Source organism: Alternaria postmessia (assembly GCF_024291825.1).
Source record: "Alternaria postmessia strain BMP 2775 chromosome Unknown scaffold_31, whole genome shotgun sequence".
NCBI lineage: Eukaryota > Fungi > Ascomycota > Dothideomycetes > Pleosporales > Pleosporaceae > Alternaria > Alternaria postmessia.
Genome location: NW_026260104.1, coordinates 122,407 through 145,294, shown reverse-complemented (window position 1 = coordinate 145,294; position 22,888 = coordinate 122,407). Strand labels below are relative to the sequence as shown.

Sequence of the window (22,888 nt, the reverse complement as noted above, 5' to 3'; positions counted from 1 at the left end):
GCGTAGCTAAGAAACCCCACCATCGTCATCCTAGTTGGTTCCCGCTGTGGAGCTAGCGCGCCGCTAGTGGGAGCAGTCTAGGCCTCATCAGACCAAGATCGAGAAATCCTCCATCTAATGCAAGGCACGCCTGTCTACTCCACCTTACAAGTCTCACTTATCTAGACTGAGCACTGGCAGGGTGTCGGGCGCACTTCGGCCAGCTTGAAAAGTACTTCTGCTCTTCGACGTCGGCAGACACCTATCCGGACAGCTAGTATTGAGAAGCGGAACGAGCCAGTTGGAACAGCTATCTTGGCAATGGCACCTGCCAAACAGAACGCGAAGCCCGTCTTCAAAACATCGTCGCCATTCGCAGAGACGAAGTGGTAGGCACGTACGCGGTCTCTCAATACACCCTGCTGATCTTCGCAGGCCTGAAGTTTCACGAGAGGACGAAGAAGTCATACTAGAATTGCTTTGCAAGTAGGTACGCAAAGCGAAACTTCATCTTCCCACCACTTCTTCTGGAGTTTGCGCTCGAGTTTCGATGGATCTCCGTAACGGGAGTTTTCTCACCACTCAAGATCCTACGATGCCTTCTTCTTTCCTGGCCACTAACAACGTCGTAGTCTTACCACACCGCTAGGTGACCATCGCAGAAACCACATCCATCCATCCAGAGGGAAGAAGAGAAGACGCAACACGAATTCCAGTAATGATAATCCCACGATGACCGAGACTGCGCCTTCTGTGCCAGATATTGGGGAGCATCTGCTCGTCGGCCTCAATAGCGTAACGCGCCATCTGGAAGCTTTAGCTGCCAATAACGCTCCTTCTACCGCATTCGTTGCGAATCAAAAGCTTACCAAGGACCTGGTCCAGCTCAATCTCGCCGGGAAGGCCGGAAATGGCGCAGAGGAGAAAGAGATGCCAGAAAAACATCCCGAAGCAACCCTCAAGCCCTTAAGCATGGTCATTCTAACTCACCCCAAACCTTCTCTATCACCCGCACACGCCCATCTTCCAACACTGATCCACCTAGCCACCCTATCTTCAACACTTGCTACACCGAAAACATTCGAGACAGTCACACGACTCGTTCCGGTCCAGACATCAGCGGATTCCCGACTCGCATCCAGCCTACACATCCCCCGTGTTGGGGCCATAGCCATCTACGAAGGCGCCCCGGGAGCTAAGACGCTGGAAGAGTACGTCCGCGAACATGTTGGGTTGACAGAGTGCAAGTGGATTGATGAGGCCATGAGCGCAGAGTGGAAGGGGCTGAACGTCAAGAATGAGATACCTGGGGCAAAGTAGACATGTTGTAAGATGGATCTCGATACCGATCGTTTTAGTGTAAATACATGTGGTTGATCGTAAAGCTTCAACAAACGCCCGCAATGCATACATTTGGAGTCCAACGACTCTTCCAGTACGAAGAGACCCGAACAAAGAAAACAATAGTACTTTGGAGTAACGTGCTCATCCAAGGAAGTTCTGCACAGCGCCACCGACGTTCTGAAGATCGAGAAGGAAAGTATCATGGCCAAACAAGCTCTTCTCTTCCCCGAGTTCAATATGCGTGACATTTTTGTTGCCAGTACGCTTGAGCGTTGTTGCTATTTCCTTCTGCTGCCACGCAGGGAACAGGATGTCGCTAGCAACACCCAAAACGAGAGTCGGGGTATTTGCGAGAGGCTTCAGGCCAGCCACGAGATCGGCTGGTGGTTCATTGCCGTCAGTCTGCGCTACAGAGTCGACATCAGCAGGCTGCTCTTTCTCCTCGTATGGTCGATCAGGCAAAGTCAAGTTGCACACATCGCTGCTCGTGTCAGACGTGATGTCGTGGCCATCCAGGTAAGCCTGCATCTTGCCACTGTTCGCCTTCCGCACCTCGTTGATGCGATTGCGGTGCTCTTGTCCTAGATCAAACAGGTCCATGGCCTTGGAGACGTAGAGCAAGCTATTCGGATCATACTCCAAACACCATTTTTCCCCCGCGTGGTCGAGGTAGGTTTCGATGAGAAAATCGGGGCAAAGCGCCGGTGGTCGCGAAGGGTCTGCCCGCCGTCGACCAAATCGTTGCTCCCATTCTGGGCCGCTTCGGTATGTGACTGTGGCAATTTCTCGTGCAAGCTTCATACCACCATGTGGAGGGATGCTGTCATAATAGAAACCGCGATTCCAGTTGGGGTCCATCATGAGCACTAGGAATAGGTTAATAACTGCGCATGATCCATGCCCCTCCTATGTACTAACCTTGACGTTGGGTGTGTCTCATAGCAATGCTGTATGGGTGACTGCGTGCACATCCACTTATGCTGACAAGACGGCCCACGCGGTCAGGAAACAGTGTCCCAGCGGCTAGACTTTGCATACCACCCATACTCGATCCTACACTCGCATACAGCTTCTGAATGCCAAGGTTGTCCAGCAGTCGGAACTGTGCGCGTACCATGTCCTCCATTGTAAGAATTGGAAATCGGGTCGCGTATCGTTCGCCGTTGGCAGGGTCGATTGAGGAAGGTCCAGTCGAGCCATAGCATCCTCCGATTACGTTTGTGCAGATGATGAAGTATTTGTCTGTATCCAAAGGCTTTCCTGGCCCGATAAACCTCTCCCACCATCCCGGCTTTGTGTTCGTTTCTGTGCTGTGGGCATGACTAGAAGCGGATAGCCCAGTATGGAGTAGGATGGCATTACTCTTGTTCGGGCTGAGTTGCCCCCATGTCTCATATGCAATGTTGAACTCTGGCAGTATGCCGCCCCAATCGAGGAGTATGGGCTGTGTCGAATGGAAATTCAGGGTGTGTCCAGAGGTATATGAGGGTTCGGGTCCTGAAGATGCCCTCTTTCTCGAAAGAGACACAGAGCGAGCCTCTTGAGCGTCGAGGCATGGGAAGGAGAGGGCGGGGTTTGACGATTCAACTTCTCGAGCGGCGGCGGCATGTTGTGCTCTTCGTGGTGTCTGCTGGTGCAGCTTTCTGGTGGCTTGGTTCGACTGCCGTCTTGCAAATAGCAGCGAAGTCTGAGCTGATCTTTTGGCGAAGCATTGTGTAGTTGTTGCGGATCGTGCTGTTCGCGTGCCTGCGAACAGGCTACGGGGAACGCTCATGGCTGTACCGGTTGCCCACAGCACGCGCGGATCGAGGGCAGAGGTATGCGAAAGTGGAGACGAGACGGAGAGACTCCATGATGACGCGATGTTCACGATGACAAACGGCTGGACCGTTGCCGGACCGTCGTGCGAAAACTTATGGAAATGCGACGATGTCGGATCCAATGACGTCGCGGGGAAATTGCGTGCTTCCCTCGCACGTTTCCCGTCCTGCCAGTCTGCTTCGGGTAAGCAAGCCGCCTCTACCCAGGCACATCCAGGGCTGGTACCTGAGAACACAACGACACCATGCTTAATATGACCTGATGAGGAAATGTATGTCGAGTTCATAGTGCAATTTTGATTTCGCGCAGCCTCCTGCGCATCTCAACCCTGAAACTCTGCCTCAACCCAACCAGATGATCTCTGCTCAAAGAATGCTGGAGCTTCTACACCACTGGCACTCTATCACGGCCTCGCCGACATGGTGCCTATATTTGGGGTGTTCATCAATGTCTGCAGTACTTTTGCCGCACAGAGCTTGGAGAACACAAGAAATGTGCTAGCATGTCACCCGAGATCCCCGAGAACATGTAGCCTGACAATGCGTTATCATCTAGAGATGCATACCATACATCATCGAACATGACATAGCTTCAAGAGTAGAGGTGATAGTTTGGCTCATCCGACCGAACCTTGGAAGAGGTACCAAAGTAAGGTGTTTGAGAGCTGGAAACATCATGGCGAACTTAGGGCGATCGATCGAGCCTTTACGACGGGAACCGTGCACACCCTATAATGTGTTCAGACTGTGCTAGCTAAGCATTGAGCAAAAAGGAGGTGCAAGCCGTGACCGCCATGACATGTGAGTTCTTGAGTCTGAACAAGGGTCTCTTGTGACTATGAAATCCTGCTCGTGACCGTCGTGACTTTAAGCGCCGTGCAAATGGGTGCTTAGGTGGTGTTGCACTACGCCTGAGGCGTACAACGGTGCAATTCTCTGGGTGACAGGTGACGGCAGCTGGACATCGATTATCAGACAGCTAGACGGCTCGGTACTACGGAGTACTCGAGGAATTGGGTCTCAACCATTTGTTTTGCGCTTGTTGGAGTCGAGGGAACCATGGCGGTTTGGCGTTCGCAGAGACAATACAATGCATGAAACATGGCCTGCACCTGACCCCCTGGGGCGTTTGACGACGGGCGTCTAATTATGGCCTGCACTCAAGATGCTGCACAGGAGATTTTACAGGCAAACTAGGCTCAGTCGTCTCAAGTGCATATGCAGGGATGGTGATGTGAAGCTTGGAAATGGACGTCTGAGGTTCCAGGGCTGAGTGATGTCTTGGCCGGCCGCCGGCGTCACCCAGTCGCGCCTACCCACTCGAAACCTCCGCAGACCTCCTTCCCTTTCTCCAAGTGCGATCCTCTCCATAGTTGCGCCCTGTTGGACGACGTATACACCCGCCTGAATCCCCCGTCGCTTTCTCCCCTGCTACTACACAGAGGGCGCCGTGCCATACAGGGAACACCATACCGCATCCGAACTCTGCAGGACCTCCGTCATGGACTCGTCCGACTACTTCACACCCGTCCGGGAAGACCGAGATGCTCCAGGGCCGCAGACTGAAGACTCGGATACCGACATGGCCGCCTCTGCCACCGCTACAGCCTCCTCTTCGCGCTCCACCATGTACACATCACCACACCCGCGCAAGCCCGGCCGCATGTCTCGATCGGGGGCACCACGGCCCATAATCACACCTCAGAGTCCCTTGAGTTCGACCATACCGCACAATCTCCTTCCCTCGGCGCCTGCTTCACCGCCTACACCGGCGCCCAGTCCTACGCCGACCCAGCGAGTGCCCGACTGGAGCACCGCAGCCGAACACGAAGATGGCGACATCAAGAGCATACGAGCGCAGTTTGGCGATATGAACAGGGCGGAGCGGATGCGATTGCTGGGAGAGCTGCTGAATTTATGCGACAGTCAGGAGTTGAGCTTCGTGGCCGAGTTTGTCAGCCCCAGGTTAAAAAAGGACCCCTTCATGGTCCTCCCCACCGAACTATGCTTAAGGGTGGGTTCCGTACCGAAAACTTCTATCGCCGAGATCGCTGACACATCGTACAGATTCTAGAATGCGTCGACGACCCCACCACCCTCGCTCGGGCGTCGCAAGTGTCCAAGAAGTGGCGCGAACTCGTCAACGATGACAGTGCCTGGCGGTTGCTGTGCCAGAAGTACTCCTTCAGGGCTCTGTCGAGAGAAGAGAGGATCGAGGAGGATGACGCAAACGATGAGATGGAGGATACCGACGCAAAATCATGGTGGCAGAACGACGAGCGCGCACCCAGGATAGAAGACGTCACCGAGAGAGAACACGTCGAAGTTGGCCCATCATCAACTGGCGGCGCTGAGGGTCTCCGGACGCAGAGCCTCGATCGAGCCGCTAAGAGGAAGCCATCCCAGCGGAAACAGCAGGCTACCACATACCGATCGCATTTCAAGCAACGATACATGGTTGAGACGGCATGGCGGAATGGAGGAGTATGCGACGCGCGGCAGATTACCCCAGATCAGGGTGTAGTAACCAGTCTGCATCTGACGAACAAGTACATTGTGGTTGCGCTCGACAATGCGAAGATACATGTTTTCGACACAGTAGGCGATCACCAGAAGACGCTCCAGGGACACGTCATGGGCGTATGGGCCATGGTGCCTTGGGGTGATCTTCTGGTCAGCGGTGGATGCGATCGCGACGTGCGCGTGTGGAATCTTGCGACTGGGTACGATTTTTCTACACACTACGCGATCATCATAGCTAACAGATATTGCTAGGTTTCCCCAGTTTACCCTCCGCGGCCACACCTCGACAGTCCGATGTCTGAAGATGTCCGATGCGAACACGGCTATATCTGGGTCAAGGGATACCACACTTCGCATCTGGGACCTCAAGAAGGGTCTATGCAAGCATGTGCTCATTGGTCACCAGGCTAGCGTCCGATGCCTCGAAATACACGGCGATATCGTTGTGTCCGGCAGCTACGACACCACAGCGAAGATCTGGAGCATATCCGAGGGCAAGTGTCTGCGCACACTCACTGGTCACTTTAGTCAGATCTATGCGATCGCCTTCGACGGAAAGAAGATTGCGACAGGTAGTTTGGACACCAGCGTCCGGATATGGGATCCCAACGATGGGTAAGTCCGATTGCGTACCACAATATTATCGAAAACTAACTCTCTCGTGTAGCAAATGCCTGGCTGTGCTACAAGGCCACACCTCGCTCGTCGGACAACTTCAAATGCGTGACGATATCCTTGTTACTGGTGGATCAGACGGCTCGGTCCGCGTGTGGAGCCTCGCAACATATCAGGCTATTCACCGATTAGCTGCCCATGACAACAGCGTTACGAGTCTACAGTTTGACAACACCAGGATAGTCAGCGGTGGCAGCGATGGTCGCGTCAAGGTCTGGGATCTCAAGACTGGTGTTCCCGTACGAGAGTTGAGTAGCCCTGCCGAGGCTGTCTGGAGAGTCGTATTCGAGGAAGAAAAGGCTGTTATCATGGCCAGCCGGGGCGGTCGCACCATTATGGAGGTAAGTTAATTGCGCACAATCACACCAGAATGACATGCTAACGTGGTTAGGTGTGGGACTTCTCACCACCTGCCGAAGAGGATTTCGACTCGCGATCCTCCACCCCAGCGAGCATGCCCGATCATCTGGACGTCGAATACAACCGACCGCGATCAGCCATCCTTCCTGCAACATCGCCACTGGTTCAGGATACTGGTGCAGGTGACGTGACCATGGCCGATGCAAGCGATTCATAAGGATACGACCAGCTATGGCGGAGCACGACTAGTGCAGTAAAGGCTTTCATGTGCCATTCTGGCCTTCAGATACCACAGCCATGACGACGCTGTGACTGAGTGCGATCGTATTGGAAAATGCCGCGAGAGTCGCATAGGCTGCACTCTACGAGTCGCAATTTGCCCAGTCGACTACCCACAGCCGAGGCGAACGGTAACTATGGGCTCATTATATGCCCACTGGCGGTCACCAATATAGCACTCGACCGACAGATTTTGTTGTTCGATTATACCCCATGAAAGCTTACGCACACGAGAGGGCAGATATGTTGCGTAATGTGGAAGCAAAACGAGAGGAAGATCGATGACCGACTTGCATATAGGGCGTCTTGATGCATCCATGGCCCATGTTCGGCATGTAATCGAGGGTGCTTGGATCTTATTTGAATTCTTTGAAAATGTATGCATGAAATAGGAGCGTGGGCCTTCGAATGACTTGGGTTAGGAAATAGGTAGTGGAGTTCAGTGTGAATAGATTTATCAATACTCCTCAAATATGACCAACGCGTGCCAAGAGCCTTGCAATTTCCAAATGCTATCGTGTTAGTTAAGTTCGAGATCTACTTAATGTTCAAGTTGCATGGCGATGCTCGTATCGGTATTCTACTATGACTACTCATGTTGAAGCAAAAACCTTTTGTAGCTCTCATATGACATTCGTAAATTGGAGAGACATTTTCCATACGAGACTTCTTCAAGACTTCCCAAAGTGCTTGTTGTTGAATTGATCAACGATCTCCCTCGCCGCCTTCACAATCTCCACAGCTCCAGGTGAATCAGAATGACAACACAACGAGACCTCGTGGTCGCCTATGGGGAGTTTCACCTCCTCACCCGTAACGGCGGTAACAGTCGCATTCTCGACTTGACTTTGAACGTGCTTCCTTGTCTCGTCTGGATGCCACGGCCTGTATGCGGTGAGCATGTTAGCGTGAATGTAGTTGTTGACACAACGTACTTCTTCTTCCGATCAATGACCAACGTTCCATCTTTGCTATACTTGACATCTCCATACAACTCGGCGACGAACGGCAATCCAAGCTCCTTCGCGACCTCCTCATGCAAGGTACCCGCAAGACCAAACACAGTTGTCCCTTTGGGTACTCCGGCATAAACTGCTCGACACACCTCTTTATCCCGATACATCATCCCGTACAACACGCCGTGTGGTTTCACGTGGTGTAGTGGTACGTCTTCTGCATCTAAGAATGCTTTCAGGGCGCCGACTTGATAGCGAACAGCCGCTGTCAGTTCTTCAGGCGACATCTTGATCTCTCGTCGACCAAACCCTTGAATATCGGGCAGGCCAGGATGGGCGCCGATGGCTATGTTGTGCTTTTTGCATGCGAGCACCGTTTGATGCATGATCAACGGATCCCTGATGCATTGTTAGACTGAGTCGATGGTATGATCATAGGTTTTTGCCTTACCCGGCGTGGAAACCACATGCTATGTTCGCGTGGTCAATGAGCGGAATCAACTCATCGTCTGGACCACATTTGAAGTTTCCGTAGCCTTCTCCTAGATCTACGTTGATCTTTACGGCATGTTTGATAGCTGGCATTGTGGAAAACTCTTTCTGTGAAAACGCGTCGGCAGATGGGCGCGATATACTACGGTCGAGATGTGAGATACCTTGTGCTGTTCCTAGAGTATGCCCAGGCAGGCGTGATCAAATGCGCATCCAATAGTAACGGCACGGTTGGAGTAGTTGGAGTAACCTTCTCGGATCGGAGGTCACACTCTCAAGCTACTCGGCGAATTTACACAGCCATTCGACCCGTCTATCAACTCCCCACTCCCCCAATAGTTATTAAACGCACTTCACGCGCGGCGTCATGCCCTAATGCTTGTTATCGAAGTCGACCCCGCCTCTCGAAGCTCCGCGGTGACGTCTTCAGACTCGGGGACACTTCGGCAGGAGTGGTGTATGCCGAATCACCAATTACAACGCCTTCGCTCCAACGGGTGGAGGTAAGATATCGGCGCGAAAGGGGAATGGCGGAAAGTACAGAAAGTGTGGGGTCATGATACGCTACTGCATTGCCTCCAACGACGAGCTTCATAGAGGTCGCATGCTCGTGAGAGTGTTGGATGAGATAGTTGCGTTGAAAATACTTCGATCCAATGTCTAATATTGAGAAACTACGAGTGCTATTGATTGCGAATCGTGGGGAGATTGCGGTACGTAGATTGCGCCGCGGAGTGATTCCGTTATCGATAACTGACATCACCTGCACGGACAGGTGCGCATAATCAGGACTGCAAGGAAACTCGGTATCAAGAGCATCGCCATCTATTCAGAAGCTGATGCTGCATCGCAACACGTGCGTGATGCCGATGAAGCCATCCTCTTGCCTGGTAGCAATGCGACTGCGTATACGGACGAAGAAGCTGTTCTGCGGATAGCTAAGGAAAAGGGGGTAGATGCTATCATTCCAGGTTACGGGTTCCTTTCGGAGAATGCGCCCTTTGCGAGACGAGTGGGTGATGCAGGTATCGTATTCGCAGGGCCGTCTCCAGAGGCTATCGAGGCTTTTGGCGTCAAGCACACCGCCCGAGATCTTGCGGAAAAGGCCGATGTTCCCATCGTACCTGGAACTAAAGGCCTGGTAGAGAACGAGGAAGCCGCCGTAAAGGAAAGCGAGCGCATCGGTTTTCCCGTCATGTTGAAGGCGACTGGTGGTGGTGGCGGTATGGGACTCATCACCTGTAACAAAGTTGAAGAGGTGCGCGAGGGGTTTCGGATGGTGCAATCAAGAGGAAAGACCCTTTTCAAAAATCCCGGAGTGTTCATCGAAGCCTTCTACCCTGCTAGCCATCATATTGAGGTCCAAGTATTCGGCAATGGCCAAGGTAAAGCAATTCACTTTGGCGAACGCGAATGCTCCATTCAAAGACGACATCAGAAAGTCATCGAAGAGTGTCCAAGTCCGTTTGTGGAACGGCAACCAGAGCTGCGAAAGAAGTTGGGGGACGCCGCAGTACGCCTAGCTGAATCGATCAAATATGGTTCTGCAGGCACCATCGAATATCTCGTAGACGATAAATCCGGCGATTTCTTCTTTCTAGAGATGAACACGCGACTCCAAGTCGAGCACGGCATTACAGAACTCTGCTACAATGTGGATCTGGTAGAGCTTATGCTAAAGCAAGCAGATGCACAGTTGGCGGGCAAGCATGGGCTCGATGGCGAGACCTTGAAGCATATGCAGCCATCAGGTCCAACAGGTTCGGCTATCGAAGCTCGAGTCTACGCTGAGAACCCGCTAAGGGACTACGCACCATCTCCCGGACTGCTGCAGAAAGTGGCATGGAAGGATGTTCCTGGAACTCGCATTGATACCTGGGTTTTCACAGGTAAGTTGTGCCTGTACGAAATGCATGTGAGACATACACTGACTTCGTATCTTTACCTTTGCAGGAGTTCGTATCACTCCCAATTACGGTATGGCGCTCTATTCTTCTTTACATTTGTGATACACGGATCTCGTCATGAGATCTGAGCCTGGATGGAGTTCGTCAATCATGTGCTAACAAACCCTAGATCCTTTGATAGCGAAAGCAATGGTTCACTCCCAATCCAGAGACGGGGCTATCGCGTCGATGAGGGAGCTTCTTACACAATCTACTATAAGCGGTCCACCTACAAACCTCGAATTTCTCGCCAGCATACTGGACGATTCGCATTTCAAAGAGGGCAACACTATGACCAGCTTTCTGGAAAGCTTCAACTATACGCCTCATGCTATCGATGTCATCTCAGCTGGCGCATATACCTTGATCCAGGATCTTCCTGGGAGGCCGACAGTCGGTAAAGGTGTGCCTCACTCTGGGCCAATGGACCCAATATCGTTTCAGATTGCGAACATGCTTGTTGGGAATCCACGATCGAAGGAATCTCTAGAAATCACGTTAAGTGGACCAGAACTGAAGTTTGTTGGTCCTGCTATCGTAGCTTTGTGCGGCGCTCCCATGGAGGCAACACTTGACGACAAGGAGTTTCCCTTGTGGGAGAGCGTGAAAATTGAGGCTGGTCAAAAGCTCAAAATCGGAAAAACAACAGGTGGAGGTTGCCGCTCCTACCTAGCCATCTACGGAGGCTTTCCGTCAGTTGCAGAGTACTTTGGCTCAAAGTCAACGTCGCCGCTTGTGGCGATTGGAGGCTACCAAGGCCGTGCACTCGCCCCCAGTGATTTACTACAGATAATGAACAAGCTTCCAGAAGACTTCACAAGTATTTCGCTTCCGGAAGAGCTGCGACCGGTCTATAAGACAAACTGGGAGATTACGGCTATGGTCGGACCCCATGACGAAGGCTACTTCGACCCGAAGTTTATCGAGGAGATATACAACACTGAGTGGAAGGTATCTCACAATGCATCGCGGAGTGGAATTAGACTGGTCGGGCCGGTACCGAAGTGGGCCCGTAAGGATGGCGGCGAAGGTGGCGCACACCCCAGCAATCTAGTAGAATACGGATATCCATTGGGTACCTTGAACTGGACAGGGGATGACCCATGTATCTTTCCAGTAGACTGCCCAAACTTTGGCGGTTTTACCAGCAGCACGACGGTCGTCAAGGCAGACTGGTGGAAATTAGGACAGCTCAAAGCAGGCAACACCGTGAAATATACCCGAGTCGGACTGGAGGATGCACTGAAGAAGAGAAAGAGAAACGATAATTTCCTCGACTCAATTGAGCAAGCCATCAAGAGCGAAAACGGGTTCGACAGCATCGAGAAATTACAAGGCGCACATTGCAATTTTCACGAGGGCGATATGGGAAAGGCAGTTGTGTGGGAGAGGGAGGGTAACGCGAGCACTCCACAGGTTCGGTATCGTCAGGGAGGTGATGACCATATTCTGGTCGAATATGGTAATGAGGAGTTCAATCTCAATCACCGCTGCCGTGTCACTGCCTTGGAGAACGCATTGCATTCAGAATCAACTCCAGACATCATCAAAGTCAACCTTTACAACACCGTTGGATGCTGTACCACGCTGCTCCTTCACTACAACGGCTCTAAACTCCCTCGTTCGGTCCTCGTCGCACATCTCCAGTCTATCGAGTCAAATCTCGGTGATTTGAGGAACACAAAAGTCCCTACGCGCGTATTCAAGCTACCCCTCTCATTCGAATCGAAACTCCAAGACGAAGCAACTCAACGCTACATGACGAACCAGCGACCACATGCCCCCTACCTGCCCGACAACCTGAGTTTTGTAGCAAAGAATAACGCATTTACACCACAACAACTCAAAGAAATATATCTTACTGGCCAGTTCATGGCAGTTGTTGTGGGCTTCTTCTGTGGCAACACCGTCTCACTTCCTGTAGACCCACGTCAGCGCATTTCGGCCCCTAAGATGAATCCGAGTCGCGTTTTCACACCAGAGGGTACTCTAGGTTGGGCAGGTAGTTGCATGTCCATTTACCCTGTTGATTCTCCAGGCGGATATCAAATGATTGGTCGAACAGTCCCCTGTTGGGATTATTACTCCTACAAACCTGGTTTCGATAATAAGCCATGGATTTTCCGTGACTTCGACATCCTTACTTTTTACCAGGTCAGCGAACAGGAACTCGATGATATTTTTGCCAAATTCCGTGCGGGTAAATATGAATGGGAGTTTGATGAGGTGGAGTTTGACATGGCACAGCACAATCAGCTTCTAGAGACGACGAACGACGAAGTGGGGGAGATCAGAAAGAAGCAAGCTGTTGCGCAAGACGAAATGACGAAAGCCGAGAACGAGAGCTTGGAACGTTGGAGGAAAGAGAACGCTGAGAGTCAAGTTGATGAAGGAACAGTGGAAAAGCTGCTGGACGATCCTGCGATTGTGGGGGTCGAAGCGCCAGTCGATGCGAATGTATGGAAGGTAGAGGTCAGTGAGGGGGACGAGGTTGGTGACGAGAATGTGGTGAGTTTAGATAGGGGATTGTTCATTTGGCGATGCTAACATGATGCAGATCGTTATCCTTGAGGCGATGAAGCTAGAGATTGCGGTCAAGACGCCAGATTCGGTGACGAAGGCTGGAAAACTAAAGGTCGAGAAGATTTTGGTGAAGCCGGGTGATACCGTGACAGCCGGAGGCCACCTGGCATTGCTGCGCAAGAGCTAGCTGGGGAACAGGTCTTAATCAACCACCATCTGCACATGTCTGACTTACTGTGTGATGATGTTGCGTGCACTATGTTCATGTGTCTACAAGCTGAGGTATAGCCAATGTCTCGTTCTATCTTCACGAATCTGCGCTTCTATCAAACAATTATTGTCTTCAAACCAGCTAAAATTCCAGTTCCTCCATGTTGAGACGGGTACCGCAGCTAAGTTACTTAGCCGGCTTCATATCTGCCCTGCCCCAATCATAGATAACCCCGCGTTCGACGAACGACTTCTTCTCCCAGACAATCTGCTCCATTGCCTTCGGAACGCCAACATCCAAGAAAGGACCACTAGTCGTCATCATGCCTTCGCCCTTATCCATGAAGCGCATATACTCGTCAAGCAAGAGGTAGCTAGTAGCCATGGAGTCATTGTCCTCAGGTACGTAGCACGGAAGGTGCTTGTGTCGATCACAGAAGGTTTTCCATTGTTCCCCAGTAACCAGAAACTTCCTTGCGTCACGCTTCCGGGTTTCGTTATCATTCTCACCTGCAATAATGAGGCACTGGAAAGCCTTCCATCGGAATGGCGCTAGCTTCTCGATGTTGGCGACCATATCTTCGTCCCAATTGCAGATATTGACTACAGTGTTGAGCTTGAACTTGACGTTGTAAGTCTCGCATCACCACGCGATTCGACATAGCTGGTCTGCGTTTTTCCCGTCGTCACCGCGCCCAATTTTGACGTTTGTCCGAGCATTAAAGGAGTAACAGGAGATAGCCAGGATATCCAACCACTGGGAGTTCTCCTGCATCCACTTCTCGGTGACCTTGCTACCGTTACTGACGATATTGATGCTTCGACACCCAAATCCTCTTTGCAGTAGCGAATCGACTAGAGAGAAATTTGGGGTGGAGGAATGGTTCTCCGCTGGCGATGTTGAGCTTGCGCATACCGGCTTCTTTCAGAAGTTTCAGGCCTCTACGAGCCTTGTCGTGCGTTAGAATGTATGAGCTGGTCTCAGTGTGGAAACAGAAGCCACATTTGTAATTGAATTCCCGAGATGGGAAGTAGTTGGCCGAGACAGGAGTATCTGGTGGCTTAGATGGGTGTGATGCTTCTTGTGCCTCGAAGACCGGACTTTCAGCAGGAACTTCGTGGACGGCAGTTTTATGAGGGAAGTTCTTGACTGGCTTTGAGGCAGACTGTCTGTGGACAATGTAGGCGCATGTTGTAAGAACTACAACGACGAAGAACCGAAGAGCAGGGACTTCTGACAGTAGTGATAGCAGAACCATGACTGACGAATGCCTTGAGAAGCCTACAAGATCGACACCAAGTGCTATATGATAGCCGAGCTCCTCAAAAAAACGGAAGAACCGGACGGTGCAGGATGTACTGTTGGTAGTGATTAGGTGTGATATAAGTAACAAGAAATTGTGGACATGTTGACAGCGACAAATCGCTTTCGTGCTTGCTCGCAACAACTTCTTTAACATACAAAGCGAGGGCGCTTGCCACAAACGGCAATTAGGACGAACCAACAGCGGAACAGCATGAAAGCGATAATACTAGTCCCTTCTTCATGCTTTCGAGCGTGCCGTCCCGCGATCTTCATCTTGCATGTGGTCTACAGGATGTGTCACATGATGCTAAGGATGGCGCATGAGGGGTATACATGGGTCTTATTCTACTTTAACTTAGCTCGGTAGACCTGACACATACGACTATCCTCATCCACACCCTACAGGTTGTCTCTGCGTCGTAGTTGTTAGTCAGTATCATGAATCCATCCAAGCTCCACAGCTTTGCTATCATCTTTGTCCTAGGTATACCCCCGACGTCACTGATTTCAACTTCTTAGCTAGATAGTGACCCTTGACTAGGTGCGCCCGGCGCGGGAAAAGGTAGTCTCTGCGCGTATCTAGCTCAAAATTGCAATCTGGTACACTACTCGGTCAGTGATGATCTTCGCAGCTGGATGCGTGAGAACAGCAACAGTCCACTGGCTGTCAGGATCCAGGACAAATTCGATAATCAAGGCTTTCTTACGTCTAAGACTTGAACCCGTTTATAGGTCGGGCCATTGAAGATGCATTAGCTAAGAAGCCTGTCCAAACGCTAAAGCACTAAGGTCGACGTGAATAGGTCAAAGGAGAAGAGCATCACGGAAATGACGAAGAGCCTTGGCGAAAACGGACTTTGGCAGAAGGTAATGGTCAAAAGACTTGGGAATACGTACTTTCTCGATACATCACTCCGTGACGACCTATGAAGGGCGAGCCATTCATGATTTCCGTAACCCATGAGCTCCAAGCAGAAAAGGAGAGCCTTTAAAGGAGAACTATGGCGAGAACGAGAAAGCCAGTCCGTGACTTTTGACAGGATAACATGGTGAGTAGATGAAGTCAATGAAATCGGGCTTAGCTCAACGTGGTATTTGCCAGTTTGGAAAATTTTCGTATGTTGTAGGGCGGATCTCAAAAATATCACAACACGGCACAGATTACCACTGCGATGCTAGATGCAGCGATTCGGAGGATTTAACAAGTATTACAAGCGTGAAAACAGTACATTCGTACAACTACTAAAGTATATATATATAAATCCGTCAGACCAATACCAGTCGTCAAGCGTCTTCGAAAGGCGAAGTTCGTTACAGGTGTATCAACTTTCCATCATTGCTGACTTTTTATCTAAAGCTACAAGAAGCTGTCAGCAGGTGTGACCAAAGCAAGCAACTACTACCCAATGATCTAGACTAGACTGACTTGACCACAGGAGCAACGTTGACATCAGGCAGCTTGACGAGCGGGCCGTTGATGTTGGGGAGCTCGGTTTCGGGACTTACGTTGAAGTCGTTGTTGTTGCCGGCAGAGTTGCCAGAGCCGGCAGAGTTTCCGTTTCCGTTACCGTTACCGGCTTGGTTGTTGTTCTACATCGATTTAGCATGAGAGTGCAGATGACAATATGTTGGAGGAAAGCTTACGCCATTGCCCTGACCGTTGCCGTTGCCGTTGTTGAGAAGCGAGTTACCGCTGCCAGCAGTGGCACCAGTGACGGAGCCTGCGGTGGTGGAGACGGAGCCAACAAGACCGTTGACGGCGCCGGTGACGCCGCCAAGGACCTCGCGCCTCAAGACATTGTTGGTGCCTACGAGACCTCCGACAGCACCAGTGACAGGCTTGACAGTGTCGGTGGTCGAGCCAGTGTTTCCCTTAGCAGAGTTAACGGTGGTGCCAACAGTGCTAACAACACCGTTAAGGGTGCCAGTGACACCAGGGATGAGAGTGCCTGCGCGCTTCATGACACCATCAACGCCGACAAGACCTCCAACAGCACCAGTGACAGGCTTAACAGTGTCAGTGGTCGAGCCAGTGTTTCCCTTAGCAGAGTTAACGGTGGTGCCAACAGTGCTAACAACACCGTTAAGGGTGTCAGTGACACCAGGGAGGAGGGTACCCGCGCGCTTCAAGAGGCCTCCAGTGACGGGCTTAACCGTATCAGTGACGCCGGAAGTGGCATCACCGGTCTGGAGGGCGCCAGTGACCTGGCCGAGGAGAGAGAGGAGCTGGGTCTGGCTCAGCTTGCTGAGGTCAAGACTGTCGGTAAGACCACGGTTGAGAAGACCCTTAGTGAGGGAGTCGGTGGTAGGGCCGACGGTGACGCCGTTGAGCAGACCGCCCTGGCCGTCAAGGACGCCATCGACGATGGGTCCGGCAACCTGGACGCCCTCGACGGTGCCAACAAGACCACGCTTGGCATTTCCTAGGATGCCACCGAGAGGCTTGAGGTTGAAGGTGTTGCCGTTACCAGCAGCGTTGCCGGTACCAGCCTGGTTGTTGTTACCGTTGGCATTGCCAGCAGAGTTTCCATTGCCGTTGTTCTGGCCGTTGTTGTTGCCGTTGCCAGAGATCAAGTTGTCACTGCCAGCGCTGGGGTTGGTGACAGAGCCGACAGTGCTGGTAAGACCACCAACGAGGCCAGAGACAGCAGCAACCTGGGGAGTAGGGGCTGCGAGAACCGAGGCGGAGAGCGCAAAGACGGATACGGCAATTGTGGAACGCATTTTGATAGTTTTGTTGATAGTCGACAAGGAAGGACGAGTATTAGAAGTCTAAAGCGAAGTGAGCGACTGGCAAAGAACGAAAGTGAATGTGATGAGTTGGATGATGACTGTTTGGTGGTCTACAGAGTGGTTTATATGTCTACCCAGATGCTCACCACTTTGATACACCGATTCAGTTTGTCCAGCCGATCGACAATCTACTGTACGCTAAAGCCTCAGGCAAGCTGCAGCCGTCGTTGTAGGGCCAGGCATTCTACACCAGGCTACACCATAGTGCGAACGCTGGGACTACAGCTTGTCTAGTCATGTCATGCCGCACGCATTGTCGATCTTCATACATCTGCTGGCCGATGCTGCCGTTCCCAATGAGGCTCTGGCACGTCGACCACTATGAAAGCTTATTGGTCGTCGTGAGGAGTAAGATTGGATGTTCTGGGGTATAATCCACACGTACTAGGGTAAAGGGGACTTATGGCCTCATCTTTAGCGCGTATCTAAGGGTGGATCCCGGTCGTCGAGCTTCCGGATCGCTGCTTGGGATGTTCGAGTAAGTTGTGTTGCGCCACAGATGTCGATGTGCCTATTAGCTTTGGTGGGGGATTTGATGTTGGGTTGGGGAATTGGCCCCGCGGGCGATATTGCGAAGGGTCGTCGTGACAGTGCGTGAGTTTCTGTCACCCTGAGCACTCATCTCGTGGAGCATGCACGGCAGGTACGGCATCCTAAGGCTTCCTGTTCCACGTGTTGCCCCAATGGATCCCTTGGGGTGCTTCACGTCTGCGTTGCAAGGCTGCTCCCCTGACGATCTACGTCTCTCGGGAGATGTGCACCCCAAGGCGTCGATCTTGCGTTTTCGGAAAAATGCTTCAACACCATCGGCAGTTTTTGTCTAGCGCGTCGAAGGCCCAAGCAGACTCAGACTTCGTGATGTACGCTGCTAACGAGATAGGGGAGATCTGCCACACTAACGCACATCTAGCGCAGGACGCTATGGCAGATCCCTTGGTGGAGCGCAATACAGTTCGCCGATATGCCACTCTGCGGTTTTCCGGTCTTCGATGCGAGCGCAACTCCATGTCGTCCAAGCAAAGTGTTGATGGCCTTTTCGTCGCTACTTCTTGTTGCCGGCAAGATCTCGCCTTTTTCTCCCGGACTTCAGCCTGTATTATCGTCGATCTTGCTATCCAGACTCAAGCAGCGCAGCGACCTTGCTGTCCACTACGAACACCTGACCATCTAGCAAACACTCCAAAACACCGGGTCAGGGGTGCAACAAGCTATGCTGCACGGAAACCATGCTCCCGGGAGTTGCGCATACAGATCACAGTACTCGCCCTGCATCGCCATCCAAATGATTTGCGCGACTCCTTTGCACCTCTTTAGAATTGCGGAATTTGCCATGGTGCAGTTGAGGCTGTAATGCTGCAGGTGCAGCGACGTGATGAAACACCCCAGGTGCTGTCTCCAGCCGCAACACGGTCAGTGCTTCCACGTGCGACCCCTCAGCAACTTCCTCAGAGTTTCCCAAAACCCACCGAGATGACGGTGCGGAACTCAATCTACACCATGTACGCAGAAAAAGACAAAGGGATTAGGGATGAGATGTGCCGAGAGTCACCGGAAGATTCTCCCGCATGTTCTATTGCTTTTCATCTCGGAGTTTTTCCTTGGTCTCTTCTTTGCTTCTCATATCGATCAAGGCCCAGGCGCTCTGGGACGTTAACAGCCCTGTCATGTTCAGCCATCAGCTCTGTGCACCAACTATTTTCTCAATGCATCTTGAATAGTGTCAAGACGGCTCGTGGCATGCACCTTTGTCTTCGATCGTAAACAAATCTTCTCCGATATTGTGTGGACATCCTCTATGGACGCTCGTTGGGTGGTGAGGGCTGGTGTAACAAGCTGGTCAATGAGACGCTGCATACTGTATAGCTTATTGGATACCTCACATTGAACAGGTGATAAATAGATACATAGCAGCGGCGTTCACAATGGTTGCACACCTAACTTCATAACCTTGGTGATTACTCGATTAACCTTAGTTCTATCTCTATGTGCTTGTCAGCGTCTCATATCTTCATGGAAGAATCTGTGCGCCGTGTCTCTGCAAATTAGAGTCCTTGAAGACTTGCAAGGTCCCGTCCAGTTCGACTCGTCATTAGACCAACTTGCCGCTGTCCAAATAATGCGACCAGCATGGGTGAGGGCATTGGACACTGGCAATGCGGCCTATATTATCTCGTCATTTGTTTCCATGCAATCGTTATGTGGGAACGACGAATTCCGTCATGTAGCCCTCTTTACAACAGCTAAGATGTGTTCGGTTGTCCGGCATTCGATGAGAAACAGAATTTCTTCTAGCATAGTAGAAGCACGTAGAACTCCTTGGTCCATTTTCGTCCTTGAAGGATCAAGCGTTGATGTTGCTGTGTCCCCTATGTCCTTGCATCATTTCTGAAGAGTATCAAGCACTTGAGACATAATTCTAGATGCGTATTCTTGGTCTCCTCTACAGCACAATGTCGGCTTGGCCCACAAACACAACCAGAGGCTTTTCATATCAATCAAGCAGTTTCTACCTTCCGTGAATTACCGTCAAAGCAGCGCATCCATCCTTGTGGTTCTTGGCTTCCCAAACGCAACATCATCACTCACTGTGGTGACGCCAGACCTCAGCTTTCAAGTATACAGGTCCGCAATCCAGCATCTGCTCGGTCAGATTCCCTGCACCCTCACTCCTACCAACATGACTAAACCGGACTCATACATCACTACCATCATCCATCTGCTCAGCTGAGATGAAAAGGATTTGTATCCCCCACGACCGCCTCCTCATACTAATCGCCCCACTATGTACCAAGATCTCCAACATCAGCGACCCCACTCGGAGCAAAACAGGCGCATTCAGCGTTCACAAGCTGGATCATGCTTCATACCCTACCTTCAGTGAGGTAGACTGTCGCGAAATAGCGCCCAATGATATATATCCACACTATCATTTCACGGACGTAGTCTTTATGGTGGGACGATATGACAAATGCTGTGGGAAGATGATAGTAAATGTGTTTGTTAAAGATTTGGTCCCATCCTGGCTTGTTTGTGCACGGCATGGTACAAGGGTAGATCTTCGTTGGCTATGATGGATATATTATCGAAGAACCTGGTGAGGTGAACGCAGCTGTTCTTGCTAGACCTGGATTGACTGTAGGGAGTTCCCTGAGGCGGTAAGCAGGGAGATGCAAGATTCCAGCGGAGAAGCGCAGTTCCTATTGTGGTACATGATGAAAGAGGTGAACGGGAGAGTACTAGTAGGATCTTGAAACCAGGATGTCGCCGAGTTACCGCTAACGAATGACCATGCTCGTGGCATCGCAGCGATGACAGTCTGATTGAACCAGAACGAACAAGGAAGTCACTAAAGATCAAATGTACAATTATCGTCTGCCTGAACTCCAAACGAAACTTTTCCAACCCCGAGTGTATACATATACATGCAGACATAAACGACGTAAAATCATAAAGATTACTCTGAGTCAGTAACGCAGCCCTGGCTAGCGTCCTTGACAAACCGCGCGTACTTGAAAAGCGTACCCTTCTGATACTTCAGTGCTGGCGCAGTCCACTTCTTCCTCCTCTCTGCTAGTTCTTGCTCGCTAACAGCAATGTTCAGCTCATTCGACTCGGAGTCAATGGTGATCTCATCACCGTCCTGGACCAAGCCGATGGGGCCACCTTCTTGCGCCTCGGGCACGATGTGACCGATCAAGAATCCGTGACTACCGCCACTGAAGCGGCCGTCTGTGATGAGCGCGACATCCTTGCCGAGACCAGCGCCCATGATGGCAGAGCTGGGCTTCAGCATCTCAGGCATACCGGGGCCGCCCTTGGGGCCTTCGTACCGGATGACAACAACGGTCTTCTCGCCCTTCTTGATTTCACCCCGCTCGAGAGCAGAGATGAAGTCGTCCTCGGCATCGTAACACTTGGCTTTACCAGTAAATATGGTACCCTCCTTACCAGTAATCTTGCCAACACAGCCACCGGGAGCAAGGGATCCTCTCAGGATTTGCAAATGACCGGTAGACTTCAGGGGCTCGCTGAGCGGTCGGATGATCTTCTGCTCAGCGGGGAAATCTCTAACGTTGTCCAGGTTCTCTTTCAGCGTCTTGCCAGTCACAGTCATCTGGCTACCGTCAAGGAGACCTTCCTTGAGCAGGAATTTGAGGAGCGAAGGTGTGCCACCAATGTCGTGGATATCGGCCATGACGTACTTGCCGGACGGCTTCAGGTCTGCCAGGAGCGGAATGCGGTTGCTGACGCTCTGGAAGTCATCAATGGTGAGCTTGAGGCCAACCGAGTCTGCAATCGCGATCAAGTGAAGAACAGCGTTGGTCGAACCACCCGTGATGCTGATGACAACCATGGCGTTCTCGAACGCTTCACGCGTGAGAATGTCGCTTGGTCGGATGTCCTCTTTGAGCAGATTCTTGATAGCGCCACCTGCTGCCAAGCACTCGAGCATCTTCGCCTTGGAGTTGGCCGGGTTGGATGAAGAGCCAGGTAGCGACATGCCCATTGTCTCAATCGCAGTAGCCATTGTGTTTGCTGTGTACATTCCTCCGCAAGCACCCTGCCCGTTGCAGGCATGTCTGATGATGTCGAAACGCTGGTCTTCGGTGATTTCGCCTGTAATGAATTGGCCGTACGCCTGGAAAGCGGAAACGATATCGATCTGCTGATTCTCGAGGGTCTTGGCGCAGCCAGGTTGGATAGTACCGCCATACACCATGAGCGAAGGCCTGTTCACACGTCCCATGGCCATGATGACACCAGGCATGTTCTTGTCGCATCCGGGGATGGAGATGTTCGCATCGTACCACTGGCCGCCCATGACTGTCTCGATTGAGTCGGCGATGATCTCACGCGACTGCAGCGAGTAGCGCATGCCCTTTGTGCCCATGGAAATACCGTCACTAACACCAATGGTGTTGAACTGCATTCCGAGCAGGCCGGCCCTCTCTACACCCTCCTTCACCTTGTGGTTCAGGTCCATCAGGTGCATGTTGCACGGGTTGCCCGAGTACCAGACCGACGAGATGCCGACTTGGGCCTTGTTCATGTCCGTTTCGCTCATGCCGGTGGCGTACAGCATAGCCTGCGAGGCGCCCTGCGACTTGGGCTGCGTGATGTGCTTGCTGACCGAATTGAGCTCATTGTCGGCTTTGGCGGTGCGGGCTGCGGAGCTGGAAAGTGCACGTCTGCAAACAATTAGACTTGGTTCTCGATTTCGCGGACAAAAAAAACTTACGCTGCGTGCCATTGCGGCCGCGGCGAGCACCTTGCGCGCGCGAGAACTCCTCCAAAGCGTGCGAGAGACATTGTGGCGGGCTGACTGCTCGTTCCGTGGCGGATTGCTCATCCTAATAATTTAAACATGCGAGCTCGGAGGATGCGGGGACGGGGAAACTAGAGCTTCTCCGAGTCGATGCGTGGCTGACCAATGAGGAGCGACATGATGATGCAACACTATCTTCTCCACCACAGGCCCACAGCGATCGCACATTCACCAGAAACCAACTTCTTCATCGACGGCTCAGTCAGACCCTCGTGACTCACTTTTGCACGCGACAAGGTATCGCACAGTCATAATATCCTGGACATGTCTCGAGAAGCAAAGTCCCTCGCACCAATGGAAAAAGTCCAACATGCATCTACGTCAGTATGCAAAGGTACACAGACGCATGCCCATTC

General features: G+C 51.7%; 8 protein-coding genes across 8 annotated transcripts; 3 read left to right on the top strand and 5 right to left on the bottom strand.

Annotated features, from left to right (window-relative positions):
* Positions 1–300: 300 nt before the first annotated feature.
* Positions 301–1,299, top strand: J4E82_005730 (uncharacterized protein; the record flags this gene model as incomplete). Its single annotated transcript, XM_051731991.1, has 3 exons — positions 301–368; positions 415–465; positions 612–1,299. The coding sequence occupies 3 exons, from the start codon at positions 301–303 to the stop codon at positions 1,297–1,299; spliced, it is 807 nt and encodes a 268-aa protein (XP_051588240.1).
* Positions 1,300–1,464: 165 nt separating this feature from the next.
* J4E82_005729 (uncharacterized protein) lies at positions 1,465–3,097 on the bottom strand (the record flags this gene model as incomplete). The annotated part of the gene is made up of 2 exons (XM_051731990.1): positions 1,465–2,189; positions 2,242–3,097. 2 exons carry the CDS (start codon positions 3,095–3,097, stop codon positions 1,465–1,467), a joined length of 1,581 nt encoding a protein of 526 aa, XP_051588239.1.
* A 1,547-nt stretch (positions 3,098–4,644) lies between these two features.
* J4E82_005728 (uncharacterized protein) lies at positions 4,645–6,918 on the top strand (the record flags this gene model as incomplete). The annotated part of the gene is made up of 5 exons (XM_051731989.1): positions 4,645–5,157; positions 5,211–5,866; positions 5,919–6,281; positions 6,334–6,682; positions 6,733–6,918. 5 exons carry the CDS (start codon positions 4,645–4,647, stop codon positions 6,916–6,918), a joined length of 2,067 nt encoding a protein of 688 aa, XP_051588238.1.
* Positions 6,919–7,651: 733 nt separating this feature from the next.
* On the bottom strand, positions 7,652–8,521 carry J4E82_005727 (uncharacterized protein; the record flags this gene model as incomplete). Its single annotated transcript, XM_051731988.1, has 3 exons — positions 7,652–7,865; positions 7,916–8,335; positions 8,388–8,521. The coding sequence occupies 3 exons, from the start codon at positions 8,519–8,521 to the stop codon at positions 7,652–7,654; spliced, it is 768 nt and encodes a 255-aa protein (XP_051588237.1).
* A 563-nt stretch (positions 8,522–9,084) lies between these two features.
* On the top strand, positions 9,085–13,084 carry J4E82_005726 (uncharacterized protein; the record flags this gene model as incomplete). Its single annotated transcript, XM_051731987.1, has 5 exons — positions 9,085–9,141; positions 9,204–10,317; positions 10,382–10,405; positions 10,505–12,882; positions 12,932–13,084. 5 exons carry the CDS (start codon positions 9,085–9,087, stop codon positions 13,082–13,084), a joined length of 3,726 nt encoding a protein of 1,241 aa, XP_051588236.1.
* A 210-nt stretch (positions 13,085–13,294) lies between these two features.
* On the bottom strand, positions 13,295–14,366 carry J4E82_005725 (uncharacterized protein; the record flags this gene model as incomplete). Its single annotated transcript, XM_051731986.1, has 2 exons — positions 13,295–13,729; positions 13,935–14,366. The coding sequence occupies 2 exons, from the start codon at positions 14,364–14,366 to the stop codon at positions 13,295–13,297; spliced, it is 867 nt and encodes a 288-aa protein (XP_051588235.1).
* A 1,463-nt stretch (positions 14,367–15,829) lies between these two features.
* J4E82_005724 (uncharacterized protein) lies at positions 15,830–17,137 on the bottom strand (the record flags this gene model as incomplete). Its single annotated transcript, XM_051731985.1, has 2 exons — positions 15,830–16,003; positions 16,058–17,137. 2 exons carry the CDS (start codon positions 17,135–17,137, stop codon positions 15,830–15,832), a joined length of 1,254 nt encoding a protein of 417 aa, XP_051588234.1.
* Positions 17,138–20,660: 3,523 nt separating this feature from the next.
* On the bottom strand, positions 20,661–22,516 carry J4E82_005723 (uncharacterized protein; the record flags this gene model as incomplete). Its single annotated transcript, XM_051731984.1, has 2 exons — positions 20,661–22,395; positions 22,446–22,516. 2 exons carry the CDS (start codon positions 22,514–22,516, stop codon positions 20,661–20,663), a joined length of 1,806 nt encoding a protein of 601 aa, XP_051588233.1.
* Between the last annotated feature and the right edge of the window lie 372 nt (positions 22,517–22,888).